The sequence below is a fragment of the Sorex araneus genome, chromosome X (genome assembly GCF_027595985.1).
Source record: "Sorex araneus isolate mSorAra2 chromosome X, mSorAra2.pri, whole genome shotgun sequence".
Classification (NCBI taxonomy): Eukaryota; Metazoa; Chordata; class Mammalia; order Eulipotyphla; family Soricidae; genus Sorex; species Sorex araneus.
The window spans coordinates 147,559,161-147,586,728 of record NC_073313.1 but is presented as its reverse complement, the minus strand read 5'-3'; the positions used below and the strand labels follow the sequence as shown (position 1 = coordinate 147,586,728).

Here is a 27,568-nt window from a genome sequence, read left to right as displayed (position 1 = left end):
GTCCCTGCTTATCTTGAACTCAGACTTGTTTTAAGTTTTTTTTTGTTTTCCCCTATCTTCTCTGTTGATGTTATTGTGATGTTCAGTGCTCTGAAACTTTGATTTCAGTGTTCATTGGAAATTGCAGACATTGTGTGGTGACAGGGGTCATATGGCAGTGCTACCAGGATCACACTGGGTGATATGAGGAAAGGCTGAGGATCCAACTTGGAACTTCATGCCTGGAAAACTCTCTACTACTGAGCCACATGGTCAACTAAGACTTGTTTGAAATAACAGCCATTCAGGAGGAGATTGATGTTACTTTTCAATCTCAAGGGTTTTGAGATTTTTGTTAAGAATTAGAGCCTCTAATTTAATTAGAAAAAATCTTGAAGGTTTTGTAATCTTATTTTGTCTCAGACTCAATTGAGGCCTGAACCCCATGCAGATGCTTTCATGTTTCTTCATTTCCAAGTGAATACCAACTGGGATAATTAGTATGGTACTTTTTACTCCTATGCAGCAGCTCTGCAGGACCATTCATTCTTGGTACCCTCAATCTGGCTCGCTTTGTCCTTGTAGATCTCTATTGTGCCCTGTGGCTTGTTTCCTGAATTATGTGTAGAAGATCGATGCCCTGCTTTCTTGCTTTTCCAAACGCTGGAGACTTTTAAAATTGTAACTGCTAAGAGTCAGTTCAAAGCTTAAAAGCAGTCTAGTTTTGTTCTTGCCTAGCCATTCCCATACCTCAACCATAAACCTTAGTATTTATCTTTTTGATTTATGAAGTTGGGTGATATCTTTAAAAAGGATCTCACTGCGACGTGGATTGAACTGGAAGATGTCATGTTAAATGAAGTAAGCCAGAAGATGGTCAAACAAAGGATGATCTCATTTATGTGCGGTATCTAGAGTAACTAGATGAGGGAATGCAATGTTTGAAAATGGAAATACCTACATCCACCCTGGGCTCTAAAGTAATAGGGAAGGAAAGAATAGAGGAGATAGAAATGAAGGGAGGGGGAGAAGAAATATATGGGAAGCAGCCAGGGGTAGAGGTCAAGGGAATCTGGGTGTATCAGTCTTATAAAGGAGTGGTATTGCTAAATATCCATACCACAGAGTCAACAACACTGAAAATAAAAAATTAGACTTAAACAACCAAATTAAAAATATGCTGTCAAGGTGACAGGCCCCATGGGGGTGAACAATGGCAGGGGACCTAGCAACACTGTTGGAGGGAAGTTTACACTAGTGGTGGGATTGATGCTGGAGCATTGCATGTCTAAAACTCAACTATGAATAAGTTTGAAAATCATAGTCCTTTAAATTAAAAAAAATAAATTCAAATAGTTTTAAGTAGGAAGGAGCTTTCCTAAGCATTTGCTAAGGAGGACATGCTAAGCTATAATCTGAATGGACATGGGGGTGAGTCCTTAGTGAAAATTATTTGTCTCTTTTTTGAAATCTCAAAGTTTCATACCCAGATTTTTAGATTAGTCAAATTGATGACATTTCAGTATTTTATAGCTATTATAGAAATTCTCTCATATCCCCAAACTACATTTTGTGATTCAGTGTGAGGACTTGAGGATGCATTACTACTCAGGCTTTGGAGATTTACCTGGGCCTTCCACCCTGGTAGTGCTTAGTGACCTTTATGGTTGTACCCAGCTATGCTTTAGGGAGCTTAGGGTACTCAGGGTCAGACTAGAGTTTTTTTCTATGCAAGGTACGTACCTTAACTCTGTACTATCTCTCTGTTCCCAAAGTCTGTTATTTGAGCCATTAACCCTTGCTGCTTCCAGGTGACTGCCCAGGATGTAAGGAAGGAAAGCCCGTTACTCTTCAAATTCCGGGCCAAATTCTACCCTGAGGATGTATCAGAAGAATTAATCCAGGACATCACACAACGCTTGTTCTTCCTGCAAGTGAAGGAGGGCATTCTCAATGATGATATTTACTGTCCACCTGAGACTGCTGTTCTGCTGGCATCCTATGCTGTCCAGTCCAAATATGGGGACTTCAATAAGGAGGTGCACAAGTCTGGCTACTTGGCTGGGGACAAGTTGCTGCCACAGAGGTGAGGTAGTATCCTGGCCATCTGTGTTTATTTATTTATTTTTTTTTGTGGGGTATCACACCCAGCGATGCTCAGGCATTACTCCTGGCTCTGCACTCAGGAATTACTCCTGGCAGTGCTTGGGGGACCATATGGGACATTGGGGATTGAATTCAGGTTGGCTGCATGCAAGGCAAATGCCCTGCCCACTTACTATCACTCTGGCCCCTTCTAGCCATCTGTCTTTTTAATTTTTTTTTATTTTATAAGGTAGTTTACAATATTTGATTACATTTAATATTTAAAACCAATCCCACCAGCATTACACCTTCCCACCACCATATTTGGGATGTTTCCATTCCAAGCCCCAATCCCTTGTCCAACAGCACACCAAAATAATATATTTTGTGTTGTCTATTGTAGAATACTGCCGAAAATGCTACAAAAAAGTATCCATAGGGGAAACAGTGTGAAGATTGTTCTATTTTGGCAGGGTCCATTAACACATTCTTTAGGATATCACTAATACGTTGTTAAAAGTTGAGTGATGAGAGCTTTTGCATATATGTATCAGAAATTATGTATATAAGCATATATATGTGATTGGTTGCCTACTATTTGAACCCCATCAAATGTGGTGTGGTACTCTTAGAGAATGGGTAGGGAGTGTCTTGCGATGTGTTGCGTGGCCACAAATGTGGCCATGGGGTCCAGGAATAGGTTCACTCATGTGTGAGGCTTGGCCTGAGCATGGATGGAGCAGCCTTAAGCATGGTGGCAGTTTTGTTGTGGAGGTTTTTGGCTGTCAGGACTGGGTCCTTTGGGGAGTGAAGGGCTCTCACCTGCCCTCTTTGGGACACCCAAGTGAAATAGCCTCCTGTGGGATCCAGTGGCATGGTGTTATGGTGGGTGTCATATTGCTCCCTTACAGAGAGAAAGCCATGCAATTTGGATGGCGGCTGATGACGAGATTATCTGGCACCAGCAGGAGGTGGCTTATGGGCATGACCCCTGGGTCACTGGAGACAGAGGGAAATGGGCAGAGGAACTTTGCTCCCAGTCCTGTTGAACCCAGAGTCCAAAGTCACAAAGTTCCATATTACCTGGGTTTTGTTGGACTTCACTCGTGTGTGAGGCTAGGCCCAAGCATGTGAGGAGCGGCCTTGAGCATCGCGGTGGTTAGGTTGTGGAGGTTTCAGGGTGCTGGGGCTGGATCCCTTGGGGTGGTGAGGGCTCTCTCCTGTCCCCCTCTGGGGTGCCCCAAGTGAAACAGCCTGGCATGGCTATGGTGGGCATCATGTTGCTCCCTTCTGGGATAAAAAGCCATGTGATCTGATGGCAGATTATCTGGCACCGGCAGGAGGTCTAGCCATCTGTCTTAAACAGAGTTGTGTATAGCTGAAGGTTCATACATCTCTTTCAACAACTACTAAGAGGTTGCCTTAAAACCTTGTTATGCTGCTTCAGAGACATTTGCTTATAGCTCCAATCCTGGTTGTTGTTTCTCAGGATCTCAAAATAATCTCCCAAAACTACATTTGCCTGAGTACAGAGCTTAATTACCATAGAAATATGTGCTTATATATAGAGCCAGTGATGGAAATATTTCCTCCCCTTTCTAATTCTATTTTCATAATTCTTTTCATTAATTTAGACTTTTATATCAACGTTCACAGAGGAGATGTATGAAAGCCAGGGAGGTAGGGAATTCAAAGTGTCACACACACAAAGTAAATAAGGCAGAAACTTATTCTCATGTAATGTGAGGTGTTGAAGGTTCTTGCTCTGACTTATCCCACCGCTCACATATCATTTGAAGTAGAGCTAGAACTGGAAACCTAGTCTCTTAATATATTAATCCTAGAACTGGAAACCTAGTCTCTTAATATATTAATCCTGATTTATTTTCTACTACATCCAGTTGCTATTTTCATAGGCTTCTGAATTAGACTAGAAATCTTTACTTTGTTCATGGAGCCTCAGTAAAATTGTAGAGACCACAAAATATTTGGGTTTTCTTGTTAAACACATGAAGGGATGGACCGGAAAATTGTACAGGGGTTATTATACTTCCCTTGCATGTAGCTGATCCAAATTTGATCTCTGGCACTGCATAGGGCTCCCTGATCACTACCAGGATTGATTCCTATGTACGATGCCAGGAGTAATCCCTGAACACTGTCAGTTATGGCCCCAAAGTAACAAAAATACAAAGAAAGTTGTTACCATTGTTTTAGTCATCCATTTGTGTGTGTCTCCTAGCTCTCAGGTTTTTTTTTGTGTCTAACTAATACCACCTGCTGTAATTTCTGTCTGTTTTCAATAGGACTTTGGTGGGCTAACTTTACATTCTCTTTTCATAAATTCCTTAAAGTGCTAAGTGGATTTTTCTTCCCCACTGCATTTAAGCATTGTGCTTTAAACTATTCATGACTATTTCCAGAGTCTTGGAGCAGCACAAACTGAATAAGGACCAGTGGGAGGAACGGATCCAGGTGTGGCATGAGGAACACCGGGGCATGCTCAGGTAAACCTGGTTTTGTAGCTGTAGCCCTGCTACTGTTTGGAGTAAATAAGTACTGGCTATATGGAAAAAGAGTCACAGGACTAGATTACTGGAGAATTCTAGAAGAGGGAAGGAAATGCACTTTGTGAAGAAAATAAAAAGAAGGCAAATTAGAAACATTAAAAAGCCATATTTTTTATGCTTGTGATTGATGGCAACTGATAGTACTAAGAGATATGGAAGACACTAAAGGATCCTTAGGAAGCTTCTAGGCCACCAGGGGCTCTTCCCCAAAAAAATTGGAACAGTGCTCTTTAATTATTTTTTTGGTTTGGGCACCATAATCAGCTGTGTTCAGGATTTACTCCTGGCTTGTGGATCACTCCTGGTTGGCTTGAAGGACCACATGGTGTGTTGCTGGGGATTAATCCCAGGTCAGCTGCATACATGGCAGATGGACTTCACATTGTACTATAGCTCTAGCCCTGGAGCATGATAGACCAGTTAGATGTTGTCATCAACACCCTATATGGGCTCTACTAAGTATGTATCAGTATAATAGTCTGTCACAGTGAACAAGAGAAATAAAATTACTTGTAGGAAACTAACATGCCAGAGATTGGCAAGAGTAAACTCAGTGTCTTATTCTCCTTGAGAGTTTAAGACCTTAGGTTTCTATAAGTAGGGATTAGCTTCCTATTCATAGAAATTCATTTAGTACTCATCCCGTCACTCTAATGGCAAAATCCTTGTCAGAAGTACAGAGAAGACAGGTTTGCTATCTCTTTGGGTTTTGTTTACAGGCCTCTATAAATTCCCCTTCATTTGTTTAGGGAAGATGCTGTACTAGAGTATCTGAAGATTGCCCAGGACCTGGAGATGTATGGAGTAAACTACTTCAGCATCAAGAACAAGAAAGGATCAGAACTTTGGCTTGGGGTGGATGCTTTGGGTCTCAACATCTATGAGCAGAATGACAGGTATAACTCAGAACTCTCAGTTTATTTGGGCTACTGAAACTGAAGAGTTGACCCTTCCCATAAATTACCTGTTGTGTCCTACCTGTACCATTAATTGTTTATATTTGTTTATATAACTTAGTTCTGCCTTGATGATTGCACAACCTCCATCACACATTTAAATCTTGTATTGACTAGACTTGCACTATTCATTGTGGTAATCGTCAGTAGCCACACATGATCACTATACATTTGAAATATGCCTACTCTGAATTACGGTGAGATGCAAGTGTAAAATATACACTGGACTTTGAAGATTCAGTGTAAACATATTTAAAAGTAAAATACAAATTTTGTTAATTATACTTATTATAATTGGTTATCATTTTCAAATTACAGTATTTTATATATGTTGGTTTAAATCAGCTTTTATTAAAATTCTACCTCTTTTTACTTGTTTTCATACCCAATTTCATAGGAATTGAGAATTACACATATGAATGTCTCATATGTATTGGACAACAATGACGTATAATTTATTGTGTCAGGATTTATTAAACTCACTGTTGTCTGATTGCTAAGTATCTTTCAGCCAATGATTGCTCTTGCTATAGCCTTATCTCACTTGTTTGTTTCTTTACTTAGTGTACTCTTGATGAAGATGGAGATGAATAAATTATTGTTCTCTGCAACTTTTGTTTCTTGAAGCTTATAATTAGTCAACCTTTCCTCAACTTTTACAGTCCTAGGTTTTAGTTAAATACAGTGGGGATTCTTGTGAGATTGTCAGAAGGTTCATTCCTTAACTAAAATACAATAAAACAAACCTCAGAGACTAGGGCAGTGGATACTGTGGTGATTGTAGTGACAAAGGTCCACTGTATACTCTCAATTCTGGCAATTTACCTGGTGACATGTTATGCAGTGATTCTGCTTCTCTCTACTTGAGAGAAGTTGGAGAACAACACATTAACCCTCTATATTAATCTTATCTTGCTATTAATTTGATTTAATTTGCCTCTGTGTCTACAGACTGACTCCAAAAATAGGTTTCCCATGGAGTGAAATCAGGAATATTTCTTTCAATGACAAGAAATTTGTCATCAAGCCCATTGACAAAAAAGCTCCGGTAAGTAACTTCCCACTAACAAAGATATGGTAAATGAGTTGGTTACAATCCTGTCTTTGTGATTTTCTCTCTCTTTTCTAGCTTTTTGTGGTTATTTTTTGTGTGTATGAGAATAGCAGCCACAAAAAGGTTGGTGATTAAAAGTATGGTCATGTCAAGAAATGTCCAGGAAGCATCTTTATCTGGTGCTACTCTGCCACTTTTGTCTTTGGAATTGCATATTGAGGGAAAGACACAGAAACTAAGAACTGTTTCTTAGTCGCTGCCTTTTGCTGTCCTTGGCTGGAGCTCTAAAGTGCAAACAAAGTATGTTTTATGTATTAAATCTTATAGCTTTCAGAAAGTGGAGAGTCTTCATGTGCTTAATTTATCACTAATTATGGAGAAATGACAGAGTTATGGGAAGTCCAAATCCATAGCTAATACTTCAAACTTGATTTTTCGTATAACTCTGCTACTGTCTACAAGTCTTTTCACAAAAAATCCAAGAAAAAGAAAATGGTTTCATTATAGTTATTCCTCTAACATTCTAGTCTCGCTACTCAGAACTGCTCAGTTGTCAGTGGCTGACAAGCTCTGAAAGCTAGTGATTCGAAGTAGAATAGAAAATAAAATGGTGTTCTTCTCTCTCTTTTTGGTATACCTCATGTTCAACAAGGCTCACTGGTAATGTTCACTTCTCATGAGGTCTCAAATATTGTTCTCTAGTCCTGAGGTCTCCCAATATTCCCTGCTATGCTCTTTTTATATGTTGCTTCCTTAAACTCTTAACAACAATGTCAGGTAGTTTGGAGCAGACCCAGGTTATAAGTGATGAAACTGAGATTCAAAGAGATCGTTTTCCCAAAATCACACAGTTAAAAATGATAGAGCTCAAATTTATACCTGGGTCATTTGCTCCTTCTTTTATACTTCAGGTTAAAAGGAGATGGTAGCATTTTGGGTTCAGTGACAGAGAAGCTTATCGTTTGCTATCAGCTGGTGACCTTGGTTCAACAGTATGTGGGGTGACAAATTCAGACATCATATTTTCATATGTGTATCCAAGTGTATGCAGCTGGTTTCATCTTTAATCAAAAAGTAACAAGGTTATCTGAGATCAGGGCTCACTTAAAAATAACTAGGATCATTTATGTTTGAGATAATTATATATTCATGTATACTTAAAACCTGTCTTACTCTACAGAAGACTTAAGGATCTCGGTCTAGGATATGCCTTAAGGATTACATAAATGGTGAACCCACTCATATTATATACACCAGAGTGTTTTGGAAGGGTCACTTTGGGGCCACACCTGGTGGTACTCAGTAGTTATTTTTGGCTCTCTGCTCAGAGATCACTCATAGAAGTGCTCAGAGGGCAGTATGGTGCTGGGGACTCCAACACAAGCATCTAAACCCCTCTCTGACTTCACCAGAGTAATATGAAGGGATTATTGTTATATCCTGACACTCAACGGGAACTCTACTTAGCAGATAAAGTTAGTAAGGATCTTTAAATTAGATTGAGAGTATTTTAGGATTTTTTAAAAATAAGCAAACATTTAAGTAGGATAAAGATTGGTAGAAAGTAATGATGTTAAAGAAAAGAAGCTCCAGTTCTAGTTCTGAGAACCTGTTTTTTGACATTGGCAAGGCATATCATTAATCTTCCCATATGCAACATGCGAAACTGGGTTAAATAATCATTCCAGTACTTAGAAGACAAAAGTTCACCTTTATTTATCTTTGCAAACTTTTTTATTCTGGATTTTCACCAGGACTTTGTATTCTATGCTCCCCGATTGAGCATTAACAAGCGGATCTTGGCCTTGTGCATGGGGAACCATGAGCTATACATGCGACGCCGCAAACCTGACACAATTGAGGTGCAGCAGATGAAGGCACAAGCGCGGGAGGAGAAGCACCAGAAGCAGATGGAGCGGTATGTGCTGCATAGCTAGGGTAGGGGCAAGGATCAGGCCATGGAGACTTCTCACAAGCCTCCTGTGACAGGGCATAAAACTATCCTAGAACTTGGTGGAGAGAGCAAGGTATATATGCATACCCATTTGATGAAATCTTAGACACGTTCATTCCAGGTAAGATGTAGATAATTTTCAATAAAAACGAAAGTATTCTGAGCACATGTTATCTTGGACTCTGTAGGAACTTTAAAATTTTTCTTTATTAAAGTATCATGATTTACAAAGTCACTCATAATAGAGTTTTGGGCATACAGTATCATAGCACCAATCCCATTACAAGTGTCACCTTCCCTCCACTAGTGTCTGCAAGTTACCTTCTATCCACAAGCCTGGCTCTTTTACAGGTGCATTTTTTCATTTTTTAAAACTGAATCATAATGAGATACACAGTTACAAGAGTTGCTCATGATTGAGTTTCAGTCATACAATGTTCCAGTACCCATCCTTCACCAGTGTATATTTCCTGCCACCGTTGTCTACAGTTTTCCTCACCCTGCCTGCCTCCATGGCAGATACTTTCCTCCCTCTCTCTCTATCATCTCTCTCTTTCCATAGGCATTGTGATTTGCACTACTGTTACTGAAATGTTATCATAGATATCACTTTACCTCCTTTCAGCACAGTTTTTGTCCCAAGTGATCATTTCAGGTATCATTATCATAGTGGTCTCTTCTCTACCTTAACTACCCTCTCCCACAACTTGTGGCTGTCTGCTTGTTATGCACCCATCTTCCTGACCCTCATCTATATGGTCTTTGGGTATTATTCTCATACTATGTATTTTTATATCAGGTAAATGAGTGCAGTCATTCTATGTCTCTTCCTCTCCCTCGGACTCATTTAACTTAGCATGATGCTTGCCACGTCTATCCATGTATTAGTAAATTTTATGACTTCATTTTTACTTATTGACTTCATTTTTACTTATAGTATTCCATTGTGTAGATATGCCATAGTTTCTTTTTTTTCTTTTCCCCAAAGATTCTGTTTTATTTCATCTGTTTTCCTGGCTGAAATCTTCATAATTCTTTGCTTCACATTTACTGCTAGAAATGTAACCATTACAGTGGCCATCTGTTGGAAAATGACAATTAGTTTAGATTATCACAAACCAGCTGACGAAATTGTATGCAGACTATATGTTCATAATAAAGTATTATTTTATTTTATTTTTAATTTTTTAATTTAATTTATTTTATTGAATCACTATGTGGAAAGTTACAAAGTTATCAGGCTTATGTCTCAGTTATACAATGCTCAAATACCCGTCCTTTCACCAGTGCCCATATTCAAACCCAAAAAAAACCCAGTATACCTCCCACCCCCCACCCCTCACCCCTGCCTGCATAACTGATAAATTTCACTTCATTTTCTATTTACCTTGATTGCATTCCATATTTCAACACAAAACTCAGTATTGTTGGAGTTTTAACACACAACTCACTATTGTTGTTGGAGTTTACCCCCAAAAAATACAGCCCTACTGACAAGGAAGTATTTGATATTTAGTTTTCCATTGATGAGAATGAAGAGATATGAAGTTGGATATGAAGTTGGTTTAGGATTTCTGTATTTTAGTAAATAAGTCCAGGGAGATTTATGTTGGAAATTGCATCATTTCCCTTCCTGGGGCAGCATGGGTCAAAGGCTTAGTTCACAGTCTGGAGACATGGCTGCAAGCACTTGCTGGGACCAGAAGTAGTGTAGCTGGCTCTGGATCTTGGTCGTTCAGCAGTAAAGCAGCCGTGCAAAGGCATGGCCACCCGGGTCGAATCTCGGCAGAGCACGAGCCGGTATCGGCCCCGGCTCGAGACTGCCCAAGCATCCCACTGTTTCAAGTTCAAAACACATTTTTTTTCCTCCTTCCAACGCCACCAAGTTCATACCTGCTTAAAAGTTCCATAATATGGCGGACGCCACGCTGCTTCTTCCCACAATGGGAAGAAAAACTGAGGAAGAAGGATATTTCCCCTTCTCGGCTGGATATGCCATAGTTTCATTATCCAGTCATATATTCTAGGATACTTGGGTTCTTTCCAAATTCTGGCAATTGTGAATAGTGCTGCAGTGAATATAGGAGTGCAAATGGCTTTTATGCTGTGTGTTTTTGGCCACTACACTATATTTCAAGAGCAGTATTGCTAAGTCATGAGGAAATTTAATTTCTATTTTTTTGAGGAATGTCTATATTGTTTTCTCAAAAAACTGGGCCCACAAATATAGACTAGAGACTGAACGCAATGGCCACTCAACACCTTTATTGCAAACCACAACACCTAATCAGAGAGAGAGAACAAAAGGGAATACCCTGCCATAGTGGCAGTGTGGGGTGGGGGGAGACGGGACTGGGAAGGGGGGGTGGGATGTTGGGTTTACTGGTGGTGGAGAATGGGCACTGGTGAAGGGATGGGTTATCAAACTTTGTAAGGGAGAAACATGAGCACAAAAATGTATAAATCTGTAACTGTACCCTCACGTTGACTCACTAATTAAAAATAAACTATAAAAAAATAAAAAAAAAAAATAAAAAAAAAAAAAAAAAAAAAAAAACTGGGCCCAGTTGATATTTCTACCAGCAGTGAATAAGAGTTCCTTTTTCCTCACATCTGTGTAACACTGGTTGTTCTTGCTCTTTTTCTTGTGCCACTGTAGTGTGAGAGGATATCTCATTGTTGTTTTGATTTACATGTCCCTGATGATTAGTGATGTAGAGCATTTTTTCCTGTGCCTTTGACCATTTGTATTTCTTCATTAAGAAAGTTTCTTTTCATCTCAAATCCCCAATTTTTGATGGTGTTGAATTTTTTTTCTTGTAAAGTTCTACCAGTGCCTTATATATCTTTGATATTAACCCCTTATTACATGAGTGTTGGGTATATAATTTTTCACATCTGTGACTGGTCATTCTTATGTCCTGGTCATCCTTATGTTTGAAGTGCAAAAGCTTCTTAATGTAATGTATTCCCTTCTGTTTATCTTTGATTCCACTTGCTTGGTCAGTTTTATTTCATCCTTGAAAATATCTTTAGCTTCACTTTCACGGAGAGTTTGTCTACAGGCTTTTTCCTCTATGTACGTTGTGGGTTTCGGTTTGATATTGAGTTCCTTAATCATTTTTATCTGACTTTTGTACATGGTGTTTGAAAAAGGTCTGAGTTTATTTTCCCCCCACTTTATTTTAACACCATGCTTTACAAAGTTGTTCATGATGATTTGTTACAAGCATTCAGGATTCCAACACCAATCTCACCACCACTGTCACCTTCTGCATACCAATGTCTACATTTTCCAATCACCTCTGAAGCCTGCCCTTGTAGCAGGCCTACAAAAATTTATCTTATATTGCTTGTTACCACTAAAAGGCTAATGGGATGATCAAAAATTATTTCAGTAAAGGAAAACTTTTGGAAAGTGTTGCATCTCACCATGGGGAGATTAAATTCCTTGTCTGAGGGTTTACTCAGTTGTTGGTACAAGTTAAGTCTTCTGTGTTAATGTGTTTGTTATTCGTTAATAGTTTTCTTCTACATTATGTTCTATCCAATCTGGTGTGCTCCTTCTGCAATGTTAGTATTGTAGGGTTTGAAGATGTTGGAAAACCACAAATGTAGCTGCACTCTATAGAAAATCCATAATTTCTAAGCGAGCAGTCTGGACGGTGGGATGGTGATGGTTGTTGGGATGTGAGAGTTGCTGCCAGAGCTTTGATAAGGTGGGAAATTTGTTCTCTCTACTCCTGAGATCACCCAGAAGTCCCAGCTGGGACAAGCTAACCGAGAAATATTTGTGAGTAGGTGATATCTTTCAAGATTTATTTATGAATGTCTGGAACAGGCTGGTAGATGAGCATACATGGCAGGATGTGGGTATAACTCTTGGGACTTCTGGAAGTACATGGAGGTGAGGGGAAGTCGTCTGAAGTTGAGGTAGGGATACCCATCCCATCTCTGAGAAGGAATGGAGTTTTCAACCAAAAAAATAACTGTGTGTACTTGGTACTTTCAACATGTTAGCATCTTCCTGGAGCTCAGTTAAGGTGGTGGAGTCCAGCCTGAGGTATGGTGATGTCTGTTGGGGTAAGAGTGCAGCTGCCGTTGCTTTGATAGGGCAGGAACTTTGTCTGCCCCTATCCCTGAGGTCTCAATCATGACCAGGTATCCAAGAAATTTTTATAGCTAGTTGAATCTTTTCAATAATTCATTTATGTTTCTGTAACAATGCCAGTAGAGGAGCTTTCATGATGGCAGTGGTGCAACATGGTTCCTGAGTTTAAATTTTTACATGTAGGTGACCAGTTTTCCCAGCTCCTAGTTGAAGGGGATTTCCTTGCTCTATTATACATTTTTGCTCCCTTATCAAAGATTAACTGATCTTATACCTTAGAATTTGTCTCAGGATATTCAAGATGATTTCACTGATCTGAGGGTCTGTCTTTATTCCAACTCCATGCTGTTTTAATTACTACCACTTTGAAGTTAGGAAAAGTGATGCCTCACATCTTCATTTCCCCATGGATTGCTGTAGATATTCAGGGTGGGGTGTAAGGTTATTGTTCCATATGAGTTTCAGGAGTACTTAATCTTTTTCTCTGAAAAGTAACATGGGTATCGTTATAGGAAATGCATTGAATCTGTACAATGCTTTGAGGAGTATTGCCATTTTAATGATATTAATCCTCCCAATCCATGAGGAGGTGATATGTTACACTTGCTCATGTCCTCTTTGGCCTGGAGCGATACCATAGCGGGTAGGGTGATTGCCTTGCACACAGCCGACTCGGGTTCTATTCCTCTGCCCCTCTCAGAGAGCCCAGCAACCTACCAAGAGTATCTCACCCCCATGGCAGAGCCTGGCAAGCTACCCGTGGCATATTTGATATGCCAAAACTAGTAACAAGTCTTACAGTGGAGACGTTACTAGTGCCCGCTCAAGAAAATCAATGAGCAATAGGGTGACAGTGACAGTGACATGTTGTCCTTAATTTTTTTAACTAGTGTTTTATAGTTTTCTTTGTATAGGTCTTTCACCTCTTTAGTTTAATTGATTCCAATATACTTGATTTTCTCAGTCACATTTGTGAATGTGATTACTTTTTGAATATCTCTATCTTCTCTTTCATTATTTGTATATAGCAATGCCAAGGACTTTTGCTATTAATTATGTAATCTGCTGCTTTACAAATATATTATTTTTAAGAGCTTTTTTTTGCAGAGTCTTTAGGATTTTCTAAATAAATTATCATGTCATCTGCAACTAGCATGAGCTTGATTTCTGTCTTGCTTATCTAGATTCACTTGATGTATATATTTTCCTAATTTCTAGGGCCAGTACTTCCAGTATAGTATAGAATTGAAGTGTTGAGAGTGGATAATTTTGTATTGTGCCTGATCTTAGAGGGATGATTTTAGTTTTTCCTCACTGAGTATAATGTTTGCTAGGTCCTTGTGGTAGATAGCCTTGACTATGTTGGGGAAAGTTCTTTCAATTCCCATTTTGATGAGATTTTATCATTAATGGGTGCTGGATATTGTGAGCTAATTAGTTGCATCAATTAATATCATATGAGCTTTATTTTTTATTTTATTGATATCGTATATTATGTTAAACCATCCTTGCATCCCAAAGGTGACTCCTACTTGGCCATATTGTATGATCTTTTGATGAATTGTTAGAACCTATTTGCTATATATTTTTGAGGATTTTTGCATCTGTGTCCATCAAGGCCCGTAGTTCTCTTTTTGGGGTTTCTCTGTCTTCTTTGGTTATCAGGGTGATGTTTGCTTTATAAAATATTTTTGGAGGTGTTTCTATTTCTTAAGTATCTTGAAAGAGTCTGAAAAAGATTAGCGTTAGGTCCTCTTTAAAGGCTTGAGAGAATTCACTAGTGAATTCAGATCTGGGCCTGGGCTTTTAATTTTGGAAAGATGTTTGATTACCATAGCAGTTGCCTCAATAGTGATTGTTCTGTTCAGTTACTGCAGATCATCTTGGTTCAGCCTTGAGATGTTACAGGAGTTCAGAAATGTATCCATTTCTTCTATGTTCTCATGTTTAATGTCCTAAAATTTCTCAAAATAATATGTGATTATCAGTTGAACTTCTCTAGTATCTATTGTTATGTTGCATCTTTCATTTCTGATTTGATTAATTAGGTTTCTTTCTCTCTTTCTTTGTGAGTCTTGCTAGTGGTTTATCAAAGTGTTTTTTATTTTTTTCAAAGAACTAGCTATTAATTTCATTGACCTTTGGGTGGTTTTGGGGGATTCCAGTTTATTAACTTCTCTTAAGTTTTTTTTTTATTTCCTTTTTCATGCCTGCTTTGGTCTCCTTTAGTTGATTAATTTACAGTTTATTTTTTAAAGATTTTTCTATTGAATCACAGTGAGATATACCCTTACATAACTATTCATGAGTAAGTTTCAATTATCTAGTGATTAAACACCCAGCCCTCCACCAGTGTATGTTTCCAAGCACCAGTGCCCCTAGTTTCCTTCCCATAGCCTCCCCCACAGTCTTCCTCTATGGCAGGCATTTTTCTTCTTTCTGTCTATCTGTCTCTCTCTCTTTCCTTCTGGGCATTGTCGGTTGCAGCAGTATTCATAATAGCCAGAACCTGGAAACAACCTGAAACCCAAGAACAGACAAATGGATTAAGAAACTGTAGCACATCTACACAATGGAATACTGTGGAGCTATTAGGAAAAATGAATTTATGAAATTTGCCTATAAATGGATAGACATGGAGAGCATTATAGTCTTCATGTGAAATAAAAGGAGTGAAATGAGTCAGAAGGAGAGGGACAAATATAGAATGATTGCATTCATTTCTGATATATAAAAATATACAGTAGAAGACTATTATCCACAATCAGGGAAAACAGGATCTAGGAGGACAGGTGAATGGTTGAAATCTACCACAAGTGTGTGGCTGGCAAAGGGTAGGTAAGATAGAGAAGGGACCAGTATGAGAGTAATAGTTGGAAATGATCATACTGGACAAGAACTGAGTATTAAAAGTAGGTAAAGGGATATACACACTAACTAATCAGTATCTGTATTTTACAGTTTCTTAAATTGTGCAGTAAAATTATTTATGTGAGACCTTTCTTCCATCCTGATGAATGCTTGCATATTTACAAACTGTCCTCTTAAAATTTATAAAGTTTGTTCTCTGTCCTACAAGTTCTGCTAGGTCATGTCCTCATTCTTGTTTGTTTCCACATCTTTTAATTTCCTTTTTAATTTCCTCTCTAACTGGTTGTTCAGGAATAGCTATTTAATTTCTAGGTGTTCGAATTGTTTCTCTGCTTCTGTTTGTGCATCTAATTTGTGCATCTACTTCTATTTTCAGAGCATCATGATCTGAAAAGACAGTTTGTATGATATATATCATCTTGACTTTGTGTAGTTTGTTTTGTGGCTAACCATGTGGTCTATCTTGGAGAATGTCCCATATGCATTAGAGAAGAATGTTATTCAACTTTGGGTTATGAAAAACTGCGTGTGTATGTGTGTGTGTTTGTGTTAAAGAGATGTCTTCCATTTCTTCTTTCAAAACAAATATTTACTTACTTAGATAAACTCTAGTTCTTCTGAGATGTGAAAAAGTGGCATTGAAGTCTCCTGTTATTATTGTGTTGCTGTCAGTGTCTTTTTAAAAGTCTATTAGCAATTGTTTGAAGAATTTTTCTGGTCCCTCATTAGGTGCATATACATTTAGGAATGTGATTTATACCTGATGTATGTATCCCTTAATTATTAAGAATAACTTTCACTGTCTCTTATAACTTTTTACAGTTAGAAGTCTGTTGTCTGATACTAGTATAACCATTTCAGCCTCTTTGAGAAGGTTGTTTGCTTGAAAAATTGTCTTTGACTTTGAACTTCGACTTTGACTTTGAACCATTGACTTTGCGTTTGTGTTTGCTCTGACTAATCAAATGTGTTTCTTTAAGGAAGCAGAAATTAATTTCAATTATCTAATGCTTCTTGCCACTCTGTGGTATTTAGTTTGTGCATTTAGTCCATTGACATAGAGCGAAGTAATTTTGAAGTTCTATGCCCTCTTTATGCAGGTATTTGGCATGTTTGTATTAATGTAGCCACTTTAGTCCTTCTTGTAAAGATGGCTTCAATACTATGAAGTTCCTGAGTTTTTGTTGATCTGTGAAACTGTGTATTGTTTCTTCAACTCTGAATAAGAGTTTAGCTGGGTAAGGTATTCTTAGAGGGGCATTAATTTCATTAATTTCACATTGAGTTTTTTCACTATATCCTCCCACTGTCTTCAGGCTGGAGGTTTTCATGTGATAAATCTGCAGTAAATCTTAAGAATACTTCAATACTCATTTGTATATAATTTCCTTCTTTGATCTTGCTGCTTTCAGTATTCTCTCTCTATAGCTTTCATTATTCTAATTAGTATATTTTTAGGAGCATTTTGTTTGGATACCTTTTATCTGGTACTGTTCATTTCTCTTAGATCAGGGTGCATCCACTTTTCAGCTCTGGGAACTTCTTAGTAATATCTTTGACTGTTGCTTCTTCACCAGGGTTGCCTTCCTGACCCTCTGGGCCCTTGATAATTCTTATGTTATTTCTCTTGAGTTCATCACAACATTCTATTGTCAGCTGTTCATTTATTTGAGGCCTTTTTCCATATTATGCCATGTGTGAAGATTTTCTGCTCTTCATCTTGGAGTTCACTTCTGGCTCTGTGCTCAGGTATTACTACTGGCATGCTAGGGGACCGTAGGGGGTGATAGGAATCAAACCTGGGTCGTCCACATGCAAGGCAGATGCCCTACCTGCAATACCCTACCCAACGTACTATTGCCCTGGCCCCAAGAGGGTTTCTTTTAAGAGGAAGCAAGTCTTAGATTTACAACAAATTCTAGTGTAAAAAATACCATTCAGAAGGCAGGCAGTGTCAGTGCCTAACTTAATGCCTTAACCATAGAGATTGCCAGATATGAAGTACAGTATCCCAGCACAGAGCTAAAACTAATTTACCTATAATTTCAGGGGCAAGCAGTGTAAGACTTATGGGGTATTTGATAGATAAGGATACCGAGAAACAAAAGCCAAGTGGTGACATAGTTAAGGTCACTTCTATGGTTCACTGCTTACTTCCTGGCTGGAGCTCTTGACTTTGTAACAATTGCCAGGACCCTGAGCCTCTAGAGGGCTATTATATAGAGATAAACATGGATGGCTCCAAATTTCAAGCCTGAAGTGTATTGAATGGGTGTAGGTTGAGTTTCCCGGACCATGAAAACTTGGGTATCTTAAGGTTTTTATGTGGTCTTGTTATCCTGTTTCATTCCTTCTTTCTCCTGGAACAGTGCCCTGCTGGAAAATGAGAAGAAGAAACGTGAGCTGGCAGAAAAGGAGAAGGAGAAGATTGAACGGGAAAAGGAGGAACTAATGGAAAAGTTAAAGCAGATTGAGGAACAGACTAAAAAAGCTCAGCAAGGTAAGGCTTGGGATAACATTTTAAGAAGTTTTATTGGATCACCGTGAGATACAGTTAAAAACTTGCATGTTTCAGTCACACAATGCTCTAGCACCCATCCCTCCACCAGTGCACATTTTCCTCCACCATCATTCCCAGTGTCCAACCCGCCACCCCCACCCCACCCATGCCCTGCTTCTGTGACAGGTTTAATTCTTCTTACTCTGTCTCTAATTTGGGGCATTATAATTTGCAATACAGATACAGGTCATCATGTTTGTTCCTTAGTCTACTTTCAGCACACATCTCCCATTCCAGGCGATCCCTCCAATCATCATTTACTTGCTGGTTCCTTCTACATCCCAACTGCCTTTTTCCCCAGCACCTGGGTCCAGCTTCCAAACCATGGCGTGATCCTCCTCGACCTTATCTCTACTGTCGTTAGGTGTTAGTCTCATATTATGCTACTTTATATTTCACAAATAACTGCAGTCATTCTATGTCTGTCCTTCTCTTTCTGACTAATTTCACTTAGCACAAGCTTGAAGTAATTTTGATGTTTAGGCTTCCCCCAACGTCTGACTCTGAGTTGGAGATCTTTGTGCCTCAGTTGTAGATTTGGGTCATATAACCTATCTGTGGTACAGAATCGATGAAGAATAGAACAAAAAGAATTCAAAGAGCTTCCTGTCAGGAGTGCCCCAGGACAAACATTTCCAGAAAGGAAGTTTAGTGGTTTTTCTTTTTTGGGGGGCTCACAAGCAGTGGTATTGAGGGATTATTTCTGGCTCTGAACTCAGGAATCACTCCTTGTGGTGTTTGGCGGACCATATGGGATGCTGGGGATCAAACCCGGTTGCACCACATGCAAGGCAAGCAACTTAGCTGCTGTACTATCTCTCCAATCTCAGTTTAGTGTTTTTTTCATATCTGTACTTTTTTGCCTCCCTTTGCCCTTTCATCTCAGAACTGGAGGAACAGACCCGCAGATCTCTTGAACTTGAACAGGAGCAGAAACGTGCCAAGAGTGAAGCTGAAAAACTGGCCAAGGAGCGTCAAGAAGCTGAAGAGGCCAAGGAGGCCCTGTTGAAGGCCTCCCGAGACCAAAAGAAGACCCAGGAACAGCTGGTAAAGCTATAAATTCTGAATTTATACAACTGAATTTGGCTGAGATCGTGGGTCTTGGGTTTTTCTCTTCTTTTGCCTACATTTTCATAGCTACCACTTACCACCAGACTGGCTCCTTCTAGCAGGATCCAGTACAGGCCTCTGTACAAAACAATCTGAAAAGTCACTGGTGTGGTCTAGAAACTGCAAAGTCTTCCCTAACTCTTACATTTGGGGTATGTGGGGTCATACCTGGCTGTTCCAGGGATTACTATGGGCTCTGGGGTCCTCCTGATGGTGCTTGGGGCACCTGCAATTCCAGGGATGAACTGGGGTCAGCTATGTGCAAGGAAATTGCCATAAGCTTTGCATTCTCTCTCGGGCACCCTCACTCTTACCTTTATTCCACATTTCTAGCCTTTACTGGTCTGAACTTAGGATCAGATAAAGGAAAGGGAAAAAGAAAAGAAGAGATTCACATTTGATTTTCTACCTATTGTGTGTTAAAAGCTATCCTAACAACCTTTTTCCTTGCCTCACTTATTTGTTCTTTCCATTAACCTTATGAGATTAACTTAGTAATTTATAGATTATATTAACTCAAGATAATATGCCCAGATAAGAACTTTACAAGTCCTACTAGTGGTCATCTCATGACCAAGTAAGGTTGAGGACCCATTTCTACCTCTCATTGAAGGGCATACTTCTTAAAATAATGTAGAAGCTGTGTGTATGCAATTTTTTCAGGGAAGGGGGACTGAGCGTGCATATTATCAGTACAGTTTTCTTTTTTAAAAATGATGTATTATGATTCATGATAGTATTAATATTTGCATCTTAGGCATTATGTTACTTTATCACATCCACCACCAGAGTGCCAATATGTTTCTACCAACATCCTTTTCATCATCCTTTCTCATTTGTTATTTACCTTGCTTGATACTCAGTTCTGTTGGCAGAATCTTAGGATTTGCTTACAATGTCATTGTTTTATTTTCTCATCCATCACAATTTTAAAGGATTCTCAACTTCTGTGGTTCAAATTCCTTGACATAGTATCTTACCTTATATTATTTAGAGTGGAGGTACAGGGACTAAGATCTAATTCTTAGGGAGAAAACTCATGTTGTGATATTTAAATATATGCTTATCCATGGAAAGAGTCTTAGTAGATTCCTGAGTATTCTAGGATGATAAGGCAAGGGTTTGCCACTATGGGCAATGACATGATGAGTTCCAATGTTTTACACAGATCTTAAGTGTGCACTGGTCAAAACATAGAGAGACAGGAAGGGTACCAGAAGAGAGAAGGAGGTGTAGTAGGGCAGAGGGAGGAAAAGGATTAGAAAGAGAAGAAAGAAAAAAAAGATGATATGCCTTTTCATTAGAAGGTGTATGGTCTAGTTTGGGAGCTCTTATAAGCAAATGGTTTAGAGTTAATAAATATCTCTAGTAGATTTAAGAATAGAAGTGGACATCTGGAAATTATGAAGGTATATGCAAAAAGAGAGTGGTAGGTCCGATGCTAGTTTCTCAAGGAACTAACATTGAGGACACCTAGGGCCCAAGGATCTGAATGCATAATTCTCAGAAGTATTCAATTTACCCATAGGCTATAGAAATGGCAGAGCTTACAGCACGAATTTCCCAGCTGGAGATGGCTCGACAGAAGAAGGAGAGTGAGGCAGTGGAATGGCAGCAGAAGGTAAGATACATTATCCAGAGTAAAGTACTGTAGGAAGGGGGTGCTACTTGTATATGATCCAGTTTTTTAGATTCTTTTATTGTAATTCCCTCCAACTTTTGTCCATTTCTGAGTGAGCAATATGGGAGAAAAAGCTAAAGACTTCTTTCAATACTTAGCAGAATTCAGTATCCCCAGAAAAAATTGTACAGTTGTTTCTGTTGTACAGCAGAGGAAATTTAGGATAAGAAAGATGAAGCAATTTTGCCTACCAAGCTCTTTCTGGGCCCTTTTAGGCCCAAGTAGCTTAACCACAAGTTAGCTTGGTCTGACTTCCAGTTCTTTTTCTTCTCTTTTTACTTGACAGGCTCAGATGGTACAACAGGACTTGGAGAAGACTCGTGCTGAATTGAAGTCTGCCATGAGTACTCCTCATGTAGCAGAGCCTTCTGAGAATGAACAGGATGGACAAGATGAGAATGGAGCAGAAGCCAGTGCTGATCTGCGGGCTGATGCCATGGCCAAGGATCGCAGTGAGGAGGAACGTACCACTGAAGCAGAGAAAAACGAGCGTGTGCAGAAGCACTTGAAGGTATTTAGCTAGGACCAATGTGCTTGAGAATACTTGTACATTAACTTAATAACTTTCCCTCTAGATCATAGTAAGGCTGTAGGTAGAAGAGTCTGTCTTAGAGCTGTATAGGAACCTGCACCTTTCTCAAAGAAAAGGTTTAAGGGTAAACACCACTCTTTTAATAATCAGATCAAGGGTCATCTCTTATATTTAGGAAATATTTAGCAAACATAATTCCTACTTGAATTTTGGCATATTACCCCACTTTCAGAGAATACCTATTATCAATTAGCTGTCAAAGCCTGTGTTTTTATTTCATTCTTACCCCACTACAGTCCTAAAAGGTCTGAAAATGACTCACAAAAATGTGTGTAAAGAAACTTTGGTACATCGACACAATGGAATGCTATGCAGCTGTTAGGAGAGATAAAGTCATGAAATTTGCATATAAATAGATAGATATGGAGAGTATCATGCTAAGTGAAATGAGTCAGAAAGAGAGGGCCAGGCATAGAAGGACTACACTCATTTGTGGAGTGTAGAATAACATCACATGAGGCTGACACCCAAGGACAGTGGACACAAGGGCCACGAGGATTGCCCCATAGCTGGAAGCTTGCTTCATGAGTGGAAGGGAGAAGGCAGATGGAATAGAGAAGGGATCACTAAGAAAATGATATCTGGAGGAATCAGTTGGCATTGGAGACGTGTACCAAAAGTAGATAATGGACCAAACATGATGACCTCTCAGTGTCTGTGTTGCAAGCCATAATACCCAAAAGTAGAGAGAGAGTTTGGGGAATCTTGTCTGCCATGGAGGCAGGGAGAAGGTGGGAAAGGGGGGTACACCTGGGATATTGGTGGTGGGGAATGTGCACTGGTGGAGGGATGGGTTTTTGATCATTGTGTGGTTGTAACCCAAACATCATAGTTTGTAACTATCTCATGGTGATTCAATAAAATTTAAAAAATAAATAAAATAAAATATTCCAGGACAGAAAATGAAATGTGTGTATGTGAATGTATGTATGTAGAAAGAGGTAAGGGAGAGTACGAGGTATAGAATGGTAGAATGAGATAAAGCCATTAACTCTTCATCCGCTTGCACCTTCACAGGCCCTGACTTCAGAGCTGGCCAATGCCCGTGATGAGTCCAAGAAGACTGCCAACGACATGATTCATGCTGAGAACATGCGACTGGGTCGAGATAAATATAAGACCCTACGTCAGATTCGACAGGGCAACACCAAGCAGCGCATTGATGAATTTGAATCCATGTAAAGGGCACTCAGCCTCTAGGAACAGCACCCCCCTGTCTCTTGCCTTCACACTCCTATACTCTTGCCTATCACTGTGCTGTAACCACTAAAGTTCTGGAGTCATGCCCAGCATTCAGTGCAGTCATGGACCCAAACCCAGCCCTCAGCCCTCACTTACTTTTCCAGGTAGAGAGTTAACCCTACTTTAGTGACAATGGAACTCCCTTTTTTAGTTTCTTACAAGATACCACTTCTCCAACTCAAAGGCACTTCCCACTTGATTCGGGAAACACATATCTAATCTTGTTCTGCAGGAGCATAATATGAAGTTAATTAATCCCTCTACGTTACTTCTCACTGCAATCATGTTTAGGGTTTTTTGATTTGAGAATTAGATCATCATAGAGTTTGAAGAAAGAGATAGCATCTTGCATATGTGCTTTAGGATGTCAACTGTCCTAGGATTAAGGTTCCCAGTGTTTATTCATATTACAGTTACTTGTATAATTGATGACTAAATAGATATTCAGTGATTCCACATCCTGAATTGGTCCTGTTAATAACTCAGTTAAAATAATCCATGTCCCTGATTTTTAGGGACTAGGTTTTTCTCCATATTAAGATGAAGGAGACAGTTCCTTTTGTGTTTTCACCAACATCCTAGAAGGTAATGATCCTTCTGTTTATCCAAAGCTGGATTAAAGATCCTGCCTTAATGCCTAATGGGAAACTAGGACTGTTTCAAGTGTTGTCTGTATGTAGGACTCTCTTCTGGATCTCTCCCCTCTTTTTAGGATTTGCTCCTTTTATTCCAGTCCTCAAATTCCCTTGGGTTAAAATAGATGCTTACTTTAAAATTCAACCAGCCATGTTCAGGATACTTGCCTAAGGGATGAAATATTCACATTTTATTTTGGTATTTTATTTTTACTGCCAAGTGTCCCAGGTCACTTCTCCAGTTAGAGATATTTGGGCAACAGTTCTTATTGAGTTACGTGATATCCCTTGATTATTTTGGTGAGTGGGTTGAAGAAGCTAAGTGTAGTGAGAATCCGATGACTTATATCCCATATTTTCTTAAACCCTTTAAGTGCTTTATAGATCATTGCTATTGTCTAGTTCTCCCTCTCGGAGAACCTGGCAAGCTACCGAGAGTATCTTGCCTGCATGGCAGAGCCTGGCAAGCTTCCCATGGCGTATTTGATACGCCAATAACAGTAAAAATGATAGGTCTCATTCCCCTGACCCTGAAATAGCCTTCAGGTGGCACCACTGGGAAGGACGTGTAAAGAGAGCCTGCTAAAGTCTCAGGGCTAGGATGAATGGAGACATTACTGGTGCCCGCTCGAGCAAATCGATGAACAGTGGGATGACAGTGATACAGTGACAGTGATAGATCACTGCTGCCATTCCATACAAGGTGGTGACTGAATCCTTTCTCTGTATGAGAAATCTTTAAAACCAGGCCTTGCTGTTTAACTTGTCTTTCCCTGGGAACTATTAACCAGAGAACTGTTGGGTATTGTAGCTTGGGCTACAATACAGTATTACCAAAACTTGCCCTAAACTCACATATAGCCTCTTTCATCTCTGTCTCATGTGTGCTCTATTTCTTTCTACCAGTATTACATATATAGTGCTATCTAACTCTTTATTGACCTCTGCATTTCTTGCTACTTGAACCCTTGGATTAACTCTTGGGGGAAAGGATCATTTTGGCCTTACCATATGTATATTATAAAAGAATACTTTGCCTAAAGCATTCATGTAAGACACTTTCCATATTAATGATATCTCCTGTTATGATAGATCATGCAATCTATTCCTAAAGCACTAGGTATTTGGTTTTATTGCTATTTACTAGTTTATTGTCCCTAAAATCCATTCTCCTCCTGAGGGCCATACTATCCTTCCAAGTAGTGTTTTGATTTCAGAATCCATTGGCTGGCTTTTGGGAGTCCTATATGCTTTGTTGTGAATTATATTGATATTTCCTTGATGACATGCCCCATATTGACTAAAATGAAGCCTGGAGTTTGGGGGCAATTTAGCTGCTTTAAGGGCAATTCCCAATCCCAGGGAGGCTGGGTAGAAATAATAGATTTTATATTCAGATTTTTTGTGTATTTTAGGGGGGAGGGTTAACATTGATTTGGGAGGGGTTTATGTTCAACCCTTGTTATATTTCAGTGCCAATAAAATTTAGGAAGACTTTATTGTGATGATATATTTTGTGTGGCATTAGTAGTGGGCTGTAAAGGAATACATAACTATAACTTACGCTCTATAAATCACCCTCTGATCTATGGTCTTATTTTATTTTCACCTCAGTTCTATGGAGAATAGATATGACTGACCTCATTTTTAAAGATAAGATAATGCTCTCAAAAAAGAAGAGTAACTGCCCAGGGGCCTATATAATTTCCATAGCTCCAGGTCAACATTCCAATATAATATGAACCCTGCATGTACTGACTATATGATGCTCCTGGATTCACTTGGCACTGGGGCTTTAGTGATACTTAATGGTTTATATTTCCGGAATTTTGGAGTTGTCTGGCCCTGGCCTGCCTCTCTGTCACTTATTGCAGAGCAAATGAAGATCAGAAATCACTTGTTGCAAAAGGTGGTAAGGAATGTCATGTGGTGAGTATAGAATATGCATAAATGTGTGAAAATTGTTGGGCAGTCATTTATGGTTAGAAAATGTCACCTTTGTAATCTAGATACAATTTTCCCCATAGTACAGATGAGAAAAATAGATCAAGAAAAACTTCCCAACTATCTTCAACCTGGCAAACTCTAGCACTCATTGGAGACCCAATTTTTACAAGGAAACTTAAGATATGTAATCACTGTCATCCTGTTGCTCATCATTTTGTTCGAGCAGGCACCAGTAACGTCTCTCATTGAGAGACTTATTGTTACTATTTTTGGCATATCCAATACGCACGGGTAGCTTGCCAGGCTCTTCCGCTCAGGCTCGATACTCTCGGTAGCTTGCCGGACTCTCTGAGATATGTATTGCATGAATTTTAAATTCTTACATATTTTTCAGACTCTGGCTCCAAAATTTGTCTGCACATTGGAATGTTTGAATTTTGGATGTTTTTGTATGTTTGTTTTTGTTTTGGGATTACATGCAGCTGCGCTCAGGGCTTACTCCTGACTCTCTACTCAAGGATCACTCCTGGATTTAGGAAAACACTTTGCATGCTGGGGATCAAACCCGGGTGGTCAGAGTGCAAAGCAAATGTTCCACTTCCAGTACTATTTCTGCAGCTCCTACACATTAGAATTTTAAAGATTCCAAAGCTAATATCACATTGTCAGATCATTATAATCTCTGGTAGTGTAAAACTAGCATCAGTAACTTTAATGTTCCAAAGTGCAAATAAATTTGCTAATCACTGCTCAAAAGACTTCACATTTTATACTATTTTATAATATATAAATGGAGGCCCAGCAAGATCAATTAATGTTTCTAAATATAGAAGTGAGAAATAGTATACTCAGCATGAACACAGGTTATCTAGTTTATAGCCTATGATACATTATATCTTCTCTTTATAATTTCTACGAGGGTTCTGGGGAAAGCAAACATGTATGGAGTGAAAAGATATTTGCACAGTTTTAATTTTAAGGTAGAAATTAGAATTTCAGGTGATCAGCATAGGAAGAGACTTTTGGAATTTTCCTTAAGATAGTTCCAAATGTTGCTGCCTTGGATAATAAAAATGGTTTACATACCCACCAACTTCAACCAGAATTTATGTGCTGTGTGGGTAAATAATTATTTAAGAGAAAGTCAGGTACACTTCTTCTCTGCAAGAGTGTAGATGTAATAGTCAGGAGAATGACCCCCAAAGATGTCCATGTTCTAATCTGATTGGATTTTAAGATGAAATAAGGATTTTAAGATAAATACATAATTCTGCATTATCCAGATGGGTGCAATACATTCACAAGTGTCCTTAAATGAGAAAGGATATCATCAGTGGAGCACTTGTGTCCTGGGTTCAACTCCAGGCACTCAAAAAGTAAGTGAAAAGAATGGAAGAGACTCAGAGTCAGAGAGAGTTAAAGATCAAAGCTGCTGGTTTGAAACATGAAGAAGTGTTCAAGCCAAGAAATGCAGGTGTTCCCTACAACAGGAAAAGGCAAAAAATTCTCCCCATGAACCACAAGAAAGAACACATCCCTGCTACCCATCTTGATTTAGACTCAGTTACTCTGTTTTTTTGAATTATATCTAACCTCTAGAATCATAAGGCATTGTCTGAATTACTTTCTAAATTATCACCGCATAAAATGATAGAGACCAGAACATGTTCCCAGTAGTTAAAAAAGGAATATAAAAGTCAAGAAGGAGATACTCGATCACTGTATGACTGAAACATAAGTACAAAAGTTTGTAAGTCTGTAACAGTACTTCACAGTGATACATCATAAATAAATAAATAAATAAGTAAATAAGTAAGTAAGTAAATAAATAAATAAATAAAAGAAGTAGATACGACTAAGAGCAACATGAAGTACTGTTGTGGTGCTACTCTTAATTACATCGATGTCAATATCTGGGTTGTGATACTGTATTGTAGTTTGTAAGATAGTACCTTTTGGAGACATGGAATCACATTTCTTATAACTTCATGCAAATCAATAATGTCACTGTCACTGTCATCCCATTGCTCATCGATTTGTTCGAGCGTGCACCAGTAACGTCTCTCATTGAGAGACTTATTGTTACTGTTTTTGGCATATCCAATACGCACGGGTAGCTTGCCAGGCTCTGCCGCGTGGGCACGATGCTCTCGGTAGCTTGCTGGGCTCTCTACCCGGCAAGCTACCAAGAGGGGCGGAGGAATCGAACACGGGTCGGCCT

At 39.0% G+C, this 27,568-nt stretch overlaps 1 protein-coding gene across 1 annotated transcript in view; it reads left to right on the top strand.

The window, feature by feature from the left end:
• Window positions 1-24,893, top strand: part of MSN (moesin) — a 94,215-nt gene extending 69,322 nt beyond the window's left edge. The window contains exons 4-13 of the mRNA XM_004615746.2: window positions 1,791-2,065; window positions 4,488-4,571; window positions 5,384-5,530; window positions 6,542-6,638; window positions 8,399-8,562; window positions 17,950-18,080; window positions 19,027-19,187; window positions 20,779-20,871; window positions 21,218-21,442; window positions 22,541-24,893. Of these exons, the coding sequence (XP_004615803.1) occupies window positions 1,791-2,065; window positions 4,488-4,571; window positions 5,384-5,530; window positions 6,542-6,638; window positions 8,399-8,562; window positions 17,950-18,080; window positions 19,027-19,187; window positions 20,779-20,871; window positions 21,218-21,442; window positions 22,541-22,705 (1,542 nt within the window). The 3' untranslated portion in view covers window positions 22,706-24,893. The remainder of the gene's footprint in view (window positions 1-1,790; window positions 2,066-4,487; window positions 4,572-5,383; window positions 5,531-6,541; window positions 6,639-8,398; window positions 8,563-17,949; window positions 18,081-19,026; window positions 19,188-20,778; window positions 20,872-21,217; window positions 21,443-22,540) is intronic.
• The last annotated feature ends 2,675 nt before the right edge of the window (window positions 24,894-27,568 follow it).